Raw genomic sequence first — 10783 nt, 5'->3', positions numbered from 1 at the left:
GAATCATTTGCTGTTTGTTGAACTGGGAGAAGAGTTGGAGTAACGGTACCGGAAGTGATGTGACACCATACCGGTGACCCTCAGATTCTTTTTTATTTTTATTTTTCGTAACAACAAAAACTAGAATCACAAGAGCAATAAAAATCTAACATTGTCAGTGCCGTTTTCTTTATAATTTTACAGCCCGTAATATGAGTTTTTTTTTTTTTTTTTTTGAAGCGCTGTTCTCTCTCTCTCTCTCTCGCATCTGCATCCGTGTCGCGTTTGGCGGTTAGCGCTGGCCCCTCGCGTGTTTGGTTGCTGCGTGCTGCCGCCGTGTCCCCCTTCCCTTGTCTGTGCGTATGTGCCCGCAAAAGGATATCAGGGTAGAAGCGTCTTCTCTCCCTTCTTCTGATGCTGGGACTGTGAGAGAGGAAGCAAAGCAGAGGATTTCTTACTATAAGAAATCTGTCTCTTTTGCCGGGGATGGCTGGAATTTGATCGAGAGAGAGGGGGGAGGGGGTGGGGTTTGGCGCCTTCCCTCGCTGCTCGCCGAGCCGGGCCGTGGAAATTTCTCGTCCAGCGTTGGATTTTGCATCTGCGGGGGGCTTGGCTTCTGTATGGAACGTGGCTGGAAAGGTGGTTCCTTCTGTTCGCATCTGGCCTGAGGGAGAGGGGGGATACCCTTTTCGCCTTCGGGTTTCTGGGCCGAGGCAGTTTGGTCGGAAAGGTGGCCTTTAGCTGGCTGACTGAGGACTGGTTCCCAGTTTGGAATTTGCTGGCGTTTCTCGACCGAGGGCTCTTGTGGCGAGATGGTTTTCGGGTGTGGAGTTGGTGAGGGTGCGGAGGCCGTGGCAAATCGGCTGGAGGTATAAGGGAGAGAGGGAGAGGGACGGGAATTGGAGTGAGGACGAAGCATGGCAAGAAGAGTTTTGGGCTTTGCTTTTTGGATGCTTGGATTGCTGCTATGGGCATGGCCGGAAATGGCTGCTGCTACTCTTTCACCCTCTGGTATAAACTATGAAGGTCGGTGGATCTTAAGCTTTCTTATCTTTCTCTCTTCTTTCTTCATCATGGCACCAATTTTTCTTTCTTCACCATGGAATCTTTTTCTCGAGGAAAAAATGTTTTTTTTTTTTTTTTCCAGGGTATTATTCACCGAGTTTTTATGTTTTAGGTGGTTTGAGAAGAGTGTTTTGCCATATTCTTAGCACCTGGATATGCCTAATTCTTTGAGCTACTCATCCACCATCAGGATTTTCTGATGTGAATTTATTTCCTCTTCCTCTTGGTCGTCCTCTGCTCTTTGATTTGTTTGGAGTATGATTTTGGTGAACTGCAGGAATTGTTCAAAGCAGCCATCTTGCCTTGATGGTTCCATATTCCAGCTCGTAGACTGAAGAGATGATCTTTTCCTTTTTTGCTTTGTTTTTTATGGTTTTCAATGTATGGTCTGCGTCCATGGAGGGCATCTGTATTTCTCACATTATCCTAGCTCTTCATCCTGAAGATAGATTCATTCATTCATTCATTTATATATTTTTCCATATTCTACCCCAACTGCTGGTTGAATTTAAGTCAGCGTATGTTGGATTAATTCAGGAAAACTTCTAGAATCTATTAGCATATGAGACATGCAATGCTTACAATAAATAAATAAATAAATGAAGGAATATCTTGAGTTCTCAACCCATATTGGCTTAGCATGCTAGCTTCACAGATGTAGTATTAAGCATGCAAATTTCTTATCCAATACTTTCAGTGAAGAGCTGCCTTTCACAAACTTCCACCTAGCTAAACTAAAACCCAGTTATCCTTTTCTGCCTTTCATTTTTTTCTTAAAAAACATTGCCATCGATGTTACTGGCATTCCTTCTTTTTAGCCAGATGCTTACTTCAAGGTATTTTTTATGTACTTGAAAATATGAAGTGGACTCTTCCATGGAACATTTAATCGGTCATAGTTGCCTGCCTCATTTGAAGACAGCCATAGCTTCATTTTTTTTGTCCAAGATTTTAGTGTACAAACTCATCTGATAAGAGACTGCATTCAACCTCTACGAAACTTCGAAACTTTCATTTTCTGTTTTGCTGTTGTTTATTTTTTTTTTTCCCTTGAGCTTCAGACAATTACTTTTGCCTTTGAACAATATTGACTATCAGGGCATAAAAAAAGATAAGTACTTGGTATTTGATTTTGTCCTATAAATGCAGTTGTTGCGTTGATGGCCATAAAAATGGAACTAAATGATCCGTATAATGTCTTGGAGAATTGGGATATCAACTCAGTAGATCCATGTAGCTGGAGGATGGTTACCTGCTCAGCTGATGGATATGTCTCTGCGCTGTAAGACCCAAATGCCACTTCTTACGGTATCTGACCATTTTCTTCAATAATATATCCTTTAATGATATCTGTTGTGTTCTCTTTTCTTTTTTTTTCCTGGTTAATCTTGCCAGTGGTATGCCCAGCCAAAGCTTGTCCGGGACTTTATCTCCAGGGATTGGAAATCTTACGAATCTGCAGTCCGTGTAAGTGGGCAAACGTGCCCTAGATCTGAATATTGAAGTTTAAACTGGACTTATCTTGAATATTTTGATATGGATTATGATATAAAAGGCCCAGTCATATAATGTAGGCTGTTGGGAAAAACATTTCTCATTCCGGAGCTGAAAGTTCAATATTCACAATTTTGCTGTTGAGATTTGTTAATGCATTAGCTCATAGGTTTATGTGGAAAATGAAAGGTGGCATTTGTTTCTAAAGGCTTCTGCAGAACAATGCTATTTCTGGACCTATTCCTGCTGATATCGGTAAATTGGAGAAGCTCCAGACTCTGGATCTTTCTAACAATCAGTTCCATGGTGGAATGCCAAGTTCATTGGGAGACCTAAAGAATCTGAATTATCTGTAAGATTATAGTAATCTTTTTACTGTTTTCCTAAATAAGTTAACAATCTATATTAGTAGAATGATCCTGCATTTTCCTGTTAATCTTGTGTACATGGAAGCTTACCCCTTTTTTAATCTTTTTTTGGTTCTGATTTGAGTAAGTTAGGCGCCTGAACAACAACAGCTTATCTGGACCTTGCCCTGATTCATTGTCCAACATCAAAGGTCTCACTCTTTTGTATGTCCTTGTGTCCTCTAACTCTTCTTCCTTTCCTCAAGTTATAAAGACATGCATATTTTCTGTCTTCTCCTTCCTGTTTAAATTGGTGATATCATTATCAAAGTTTATTTTGTTTGTAGAGATCTTTCATATAACAATTTGAGTGGTTCCTTGCCCAAGATATTTGCAAGAACTTTCAAGTAAGTTATTCTTTTTCTTCCACTCCTTTCTTATCATTACTTCTAGTTTCACAGTTGAAAATTGAAATAATTATATATCACTAAGTTTGTTGTTATTCTTGAAATTTCTACCAGTGTTGTTGGAAATCCTTTGATATGTGGGTCAAACTCCAAAAACAATTGCTCTTCTGTGTCTCTGGATCCACTTTCATATCCACCGCATGATCTAAAGGGTATGTATTTAAATTTGATTCAAATGCTATGGCCGATGGAGCATTTTATCCTCTCATATAATGAGTTATCTGAAACACTTAGGTAATTTCCTCCAATAATTATTCTAATTAATAGGCATCTTGGGTTTCTCAGCTCAGTCACAAGCTGGAGTGACAAGAAACCATCGTGTGGCTATTGCAGTTGGTGCCAGTATTGGTTGTGTTACTTTAATAGTCATTGCTGCTGGCTTGCTTCTTGGTTGGCGTCGTAGACGCAATCAACAGATTTTCTTTGATGTAATTGGTAAGTTTTATCCCAATTTGACATTCCTATCATTTCTGCTCTTTAGTCATTTCTCTAAAAACTTGTTTTCTTTGACTCATATGCTTAGCGTAAACTCACTTGCCATGTCAAGGGTTTGTATTCACGTGTTACCCTGCAGTACCATGGTAATAATTGATAAGCTCTGAATCCTGCACATCATTCTCTCTCTCTCTCCCCCCCGCCTCCCTCCTCTGTAAACATCACCCAAACAGAAACAGTAACATGTCATATATCATGCCCTTGCTAATCTGAAGCCAACATGGTGCACAAGGTATTGTAATGTGTTTACTGCAGATACTTGGCATGCACCAGCACCAGAGGGTGCTCCACACTGCCTTTTCCACCACCATTCTGAGTAATGCTATGAGAACTTCCTCTCCTTTTTCTTCTCTCCTAATTTTATCTAGGCTACTTTCATTTGCTTCCTAATCGGGATGGAGATTTTCTAAATACTCAAATGATATTTCTATTTGGTCTAAATAAACCTGGCATCATAAACCAACATAATTCCTGCATTGGTTGTTTATTAAATTTCTAAAGATTTGTACTTCACAATCATGAAAAAGTTCAAGATAAACTAATATAAACTAGCATTATAGTCTTTCAAACAAGCAATGACAGATGAAATAAGCTTAAAAAATTAATGTGCAATGTGAATAGTTGAAAAATAATACAATCACTTCATGATGTTAAACTTAAGTTCCAGCATAAATGCATGGATGAGGTGCAGTCACATGACAAATCAAATGGTTTTAAGCAAGCTGAGTACATGAATTAACCCCCATTCATCCTCCCACTCTATTCCTGGAAATGATAGATGTGCAGGATTGATAAGTTATATGTGAAAAATATGCTATCAGTCCAAGAAAGAGAAAGCTCATATTATTAGAACATGACTAAAGCATCTGGGACAGTTTTGTAGTGATCACCTACAGTCAGATAAGAGCATAAGCAAACTTATGATGTTCTTATACAAGAGTGTTTACTTTGAGTAGGCGAACTATTTCTGCTCCAACATGCAAAGATGATAGAAACCAAGCTTAGTTGCAACCGAATGCGCCACTCAAATGCAACCTTGTCTCTGACATATGTTGAATTATTGGAGTTTCTGGTTATTTTTGCACAGAATATTCTTCAATTTGGCTGCAAATGAATCATCTTATCGAATTTAGTTTCTCGATAGGAATGTCATGAAAAGGGGCTATCCTTGAGAAAGAGACTAAAATATAGGTCTCATTATGCTCTGTGAAATGTTCATTTACTTGTTCAATTGCCTGCGTTTTCATTTATGATTCAAGGTGGCATTACCATATGGTAGTGCAACAGTTTTATTTCTTATGACTGAGTGGTAGAAATATGTCATTCAAATTTGATAAAGTTTGAATTTCTGAATTTGTCTATATATCTTGGATTTATTCTGAACTAACTTGTTCCTTTTAGATCAATATGACCCAGAAATATGCTTGGGTCATTTGAAACACTATTCCTTCAAGGAGCTTCGAGTAGCCACCAATAATTTCAATGCAAAAAATATTTTAGGAAAAGGGGGTTATGGTATTGTCTACAAAGGATGCTTGCGTGATGGCACAGTTGTAGCTGTTAAAAGGTTGAAAGATTACAATGCCATTGGTGGGGAAGTCCAGTTTCAAACTGAAGTTGAAATGATAAGCTTGGCCGTTCATCGGAATCTCCTTAGACTTTGTGGATTCTGCATAACAGAGAATGAAAGACTACTTATCTACCCTTACATGCCAAATGGAAGTGTTGCTTCTCAATTAAGAGGTGAGTGTACAAGTTAGTACTAGTGCACGGATATTCTGCTATTTGCATCAGAAAATTCTAACACAAGCACAGTAGAAACACCACAGAAACTGCATGAAATAGGTGTCAATTAATGCTGTGATACAAGGGAAGCATCATCTTGTTTTTGATTGCTTATGTTCTTGCTGGGCAATTGATTGGGTGAGGTGACATCAAATGATTAGGTAACATGCATATCAGCAAAAACAATGAAATATTCATAATTATTTGTGTAGGTTGGAGGTTTTTTCATCATTTACATGTAATGAGATACACACACCTCTTTTTCAAAAGCTATGACATTAGCAAGAATCATGCTAATTATTTTGCAATGGACCAGTTCTACATTGCCCCTTCATTCTGTTTCATGTGATGTTTGGAGCATAGTCATGATAAGAGTCATGATCAACTGTGATTCTGCCATTGTAGGCTTTTAAGTTAACAGCATTTTGATTGTCATAACATGTTGATTCCTTTACGTCTATTGGGAAACTTTTTAGCATTATCCTATGTTTTTTCAACTGAAAACTCATAGGGAGCCACAGCCCCTTCATCTCTCCTAGAGATAGAAACCACCAAGGTGAGGACCCATGGAGGATTGGTTATGTATTGGGTAGACCTTGGATACATATATAGGACCAAGGGACCCAAATAACTTCTTCTGGAGCTTTTTTATATGAGGTCTTGGATTCTTATAGATGATATTGAAGGGGGCCTGGCCGATGGCTTGTACGGGTCAAGAGAGATTATAGCTATTTGTGGCTGACCATGGGTTGATCATAGTATTTGTGTTCAGATTTGACTGCATTTGGCCCTTAGCTTGGCAAGGATGTAATGGCTTAAATGGGATATGTGAGAATCCGTACATGCTTGTGTTTAGTCTCGCATTGATAATGCACTAGGTTGAACTTGGGTACATATATAGGGCCAAAAGATCTAAATAATATCTTTTAGTTAGCCTTTTTGGATGAGGTCTTGATCATTACAAAAAGCATCAGAGCAGACTTGACTTTTGGCCCATGTAGATTAGGAGATACTAGAGTAGGGCTCTTTTCAGGCTGACCGTGGGCCAATCATGATATTTTTTATTGGATTAGATTAGGTGTAAATCTTTAGTCTAGATAGGATGCCAAGCTTAAACAGGGGAGTATGTGGGAGCCCGTGCTAGCATGTATCTAGTTTCATATAGATTGTGCATTGGGAAGATTTTGGATACCTATATAGGGCAAAAGAATCTACGTAATTTCTTTTGGTTAGCAATTTTGGGTGAGGTCCTGGGCTTTTACAACTGAGAACACATGCAAAATGATTTTATTTCTATATAATTTGGTTCAAAACATATAGGAGACTTGTACTTGTACTTTCTAAGAACATTTTCTGACATCCACCTTGTACTCTCTTCGAGCTGTCATTTTGCAATTGCTTTTGCCACTTGTTTCTGCTTTGCACTAGAATCATAAGGGCTGCTGAAAAACTATCATGCAATTTCATATTAAGATAAATAAACTAATTTGCATAAACACGATCGGATCATCAAAGATTTAAACACTTGCTAGTTTACAACAAAGTGGTATCCCACAAGAATTATAGTTTTGCTTATATCTTGTTCCTGTTTTCTGGCAGAACATGTTAATGGTAAGCCAGCTTTAGACTGGTCAAGACGAAAGAGGATAGCATTGGGGACAGCACGGGGATTGTTGTACTTGCATGAACAGTGTGACCCAAAAATTATTCATCGTGATGTTAAAGCTGCTAATATTCTTCTCGACGAAGAATTTGAAGCAGTTGTTGGGGATTTTGGTTTGGCAAAGCTTTTGGATCATCGGGAATCACATGTTACAACAGCAGTGCGTGGTACGGTTGGGCATATAGCTCCAGAATATTTATCAACGGGTCAGTCATCAGAGAAGACTGATGTCTTTGGCTTTGGCGTCCTGCTACTTGAGCTGATTACTGGTCAGAAGGCACTGGATTTTGGCCGGCTAGCAAACCAGAAAGGAGTAATGCTTGATTGGGTAAGCTCTCTGTTCCACTCTCTTACATACATACAACTGTAAGGGCTCTGCATGAAGAGAACTTGACCCTGGATTTGCTCTTGAATAATGAATGGATCACACTTGTGGGAGTTAATTAGATTCCTCTCCAATTTGTAGTATATGAGAGAACTACATGGTTTGCCAATCGCGAGCCTTTATGAAGGAAAAGGGTGCAAGCATATTTTGCTCAATTTTAGAGCAATGTACAAGTGATGGACTACAAAACCACTTAGAGATTACCTCTTTCAATAATAAAATAGTGACTGAAAAATTACCATGATCTTTTATGAAATGGAAAGAATGATCTTTAAAAAAATGGGGGTGGGAAAGATAAAAAGAAGTCACCTCTGCTGTCTCTGGATTCTGGGGAGAAGTGCCTATAAGGTCTCTTCAAGACCTACCATTCTGTAAAAAGAGAAACAAGCAAGAAATTAGAGAGAAAAGTTATGACTTTATGCCGGATTTGGTGAACAGGTGAAGTTAGAGATTAAGATCATAAAACCTTCATCTTGCTAGGTTGTCATCGATGAAGTCATCAATCTGTTTTGTGGTAGAGAGCAGCTGTGCCAGGATTAGTAATACAATGTCAGTCATGTTGTGGTGTAGGACGAAGAGCATCATTAGTTCTATATTGATTGTGAGTCAAAAAAGACTGGCTTATATAGGATGGGATCTTCTGTCCTCCGTGAGGCATCTTTTGAAGGGCAAAATCGTAAAGTCCCATACCATAGCGGCTAAAGTCCGAAGTGGGCAATACCTCGCGTATGCGGGAGTGGAGACCAATCCGCCCAAGCCAAGAACCCTTGACCGAAACAAGTCACATCAAGGGTGTGGTTAGCTAATGGTCGCTTCTTATTTGCAGGTGAAGAAACTCCATCAAGAGAACAAGTTGAGCATGATGGTGGACAAGGACCTCAAAAACAACTATGATAGTGTTGAGCTGGAGGAGATGGTTCAGGTGGCTCTCCTCTGCACACAATACCATCCATCCCACCGGCCCAAGATGTCAGAAGTCGTGAGAATGTTGGAAGGTGATGGTCTGGCAGAAAAGTGGGAGGCCTCACAGAAGACTGACACACCAAAGTCTCTTTCCTCGGAGCAACCACCTCCAAAGTACTTGGACTTTGTAGAGGAGTCTTCGCTTGTTGTAGATGCAATTGAGCTTTCGGGCCCAAGGTGACTTCAATAGATATTCAATTGTACATGTCTGAGTTTTGAAAGCTTGGGAATGAAGATTGTTGTTTTTTTGATAGAGTATCGTCGTCGTGTTTATAGCTGTGTGATTGCATGTGATATTCATTTGTACAAAAAGAAAGACTGTAGGAATAGCTAAAATTTTTCTATTGGAAGTTTCTCTGTTCTTCTAGCGTCTTAGAAGAGAGATCCTGGTGAATTTTTAGCCTACTGAGTCTTACGTGAGAAAGCATGGAAATTTATGGATGTCAGGCCTGCAAGGTTTAATGCACCCATTTTGCTAATAGCTTGCTGCAGAAGATGTTCCAACAGAAGAGGCATATATTTCGCTTCGCCGTACTATACGAAAGAGGTAGATTGGATGATTTATCATTGCGAGTGACTCGGCCACCGTGATAAAATGGATTTAAATGTGGGATACGGAGAATATTGCTCATCCGCTTTTGAGGGGCATTGCAAGGTTGTCAGGGGGAGCTGCTATCGTATGTACAAGATATATCCATAGGGAGGTCAACACTGCTGCAGTTTGAATTGTTTTTTTTGTGATGGAGCATTCAGGAGAAGTGATTTGGACTAACATATCCTCTATGTTAAACGGTTTATATAATATTTTATTTTTTGATATTTTTTATTATATTTTTGCAAGGTTAATATGAATGTACCATCATATATAAAAAAAAAGAAAAAGAAAAAGAAGAGTAGGTTGGAAGCAGTTACAATAAGAAACTAAATGAAGTAATCTAAATGTGTCATCCATCCATTAGACAAAATAATAAATGTTGAGCAAATCTGGTCGAGTCTTTCACCAAAATAATTTTAAAAAAAAATTATTTATAAAAATAATATAATTTTTAACTTATTTATCAAATTAATGTAAATCTTATAAAATGTCATTTCAAATGGCGTTTATAGTATCTACGTCACCATCACTTTTCTACGTAGACGATGAAAAAAAAAAATTAAACTCGTCATTTCAAATGGTATTTTTTAAAACGTCATTGAAATGGTATTTTTAAAAATACTATTTCAAATAGCAGGTTTAATTTTTTATTTTTCAAAAAAAAGAAAAAAATAAAAAAATAGAAAAAAAATAACAATTATAATTTTAAATTTTTTAAAAAATAAAAATTTTAATTTTGATTCAAATAAAAATCATCATTTCAAATTAGTATCCCCATTTCAAATTATTTTTTAAAAAAAATATCTGAAAAAAATTGGTGTAAAAAAAATAAAAAAACACCATAAAAAAAGAAAAAAAAGGGAAAAGAATTGAAAAAAAAATTATAATTCTAAATTTTAAGAAAATAAAAATTTTAATTTTAATTCAAATAAAAATCATCATTTCAAATTACAATCTCCTTTTAAAATTAAATTTTTTAAAAAATATCCAAAAAAATATCTTAAAAAATTAAAAAAAATAAAAATACCATAAAAAAAGAAAGAAATGAGAGAAAAATAAAAATTATAATTTTAAATTTAAAAAAAATAAAAATTATAATTTTATTTCAAATAAAAAATATCATTTCAAATTACTTTCCCCACTTCAAATTTATTTTTTTGAAAAAAATATCCCAAAAAATATCTTAAAAAATTAAAAAATAAAAATATCATAAAAAAGGAAAAAAATGAGAAAAAAATAAAAACTATAATTTAAATTTTTAAAAAATAAAAATTTTAATTTTAATTTAAATAAAAAACATCATTTCAAATTACTTTCTCCATTTCAAAATAATTTTTTAAAAAATATTTCAAACAAAGATTAAAAATATCTAAAAAAATACCGTAAAAATAGAAAAAAGGGTAAAAATAGAAAAAAATTAAAATTAGAATTTTAAATTATTAAAAAATAAAAATTTTAATTTTAATTCAAAAAATAAAGAAAATAAAAAATGCCATAAAAAAGTGAAAAATGGGAAAAAAATAAAAATTATAAATTTAAATTTAA

General features: G+C 36.3%; 1 protein-coding gene across 2 annotated transcripts; it reads left to right on the top strand.

Annotated features, from left to right (window-relative positions):
* The first annotated feature begins 321 nt into the window (after positions 1-321).
* On the top strand, positions 322-8993 carry LOC105058808 (protein NSP-INTERACTING KINASE 3). Of its 2 annotated transcripts, none has more exons than XM_010941856.4 (11): positions 322-1005; positions 2194-2326; positions 2440-2511; positions 2747-2890; positions 3039-3110; positions 3233-3292; positions 3407-3504; positions 3638-3787; positions 5249-5590; positions 7232-7623; positions 8507-8993. In XM_010941856.4, the coding sequence occupies exons 1-11, from the start codon at positions 897-899 to the stop codon at positions 8822-8824; spliced, it is 1890 nt and encodes a 629-aa protein (XP_010940158.1). In that variant the 5' UTR covers positions 322-896; the 3' UTR covers positions 8825-8993. The 2 variants fall into 2 exon arrangements, with proteins under 2 accessions (XP_010940158.1, XP_073105292.1); XM_073249191.1 differs by having other exon boundaries at positions 948-1005; positions 3620-3787.
* Positions 8994-10783: the final 1790 nt, after the last annotated feature.

The sequence above is a fragment of the Elaeis guineensis genome, chromosome 15, assembly GCF_000442705.2.
Source record: "Elaeis guineensis isolate ETL-2024a chromosome 15, EG11, whole genome shotgun sequence".
In the NCBI taxonomy this organism is placed as follows: Eukaryota; Viridiplantae; Streptophyta; class Magnoliopsida; order Arecales; family Arecaceae; genus Elaeis; species Elaeis guineensis.
The sequence above is the reverse complement of the archived record's forward strand: the minus strand, read 5'-3'. Positions and strand labels throughout refer to the sequence as shown.

Excerpts from the sequence above, each read along its gene's own strand:
- LOC105058808 (XM_010941856.4), top strand. The coding sequence starts at position 897 with ATGGCAAGAAGAGTTTTGGGCTTTGCTTTTTGGATGCTTGGATTGCTG. Across the intron at positions 3,293-3,406 it reads ATATTTGCAAGAACTTTCAA|TGTTGTTGGAAATCCTTTGA; the intron begins GTAAGTTATTCT and ends AATTTCTACCAG. Across the intron at positions 3,788-5,248 it reads GATTTTCTTTGATGTAATTG|ATCAATATGACCCAGAAATA; the intron begins GTAAGTTTTATC and ends TGTTCCTTTTAG.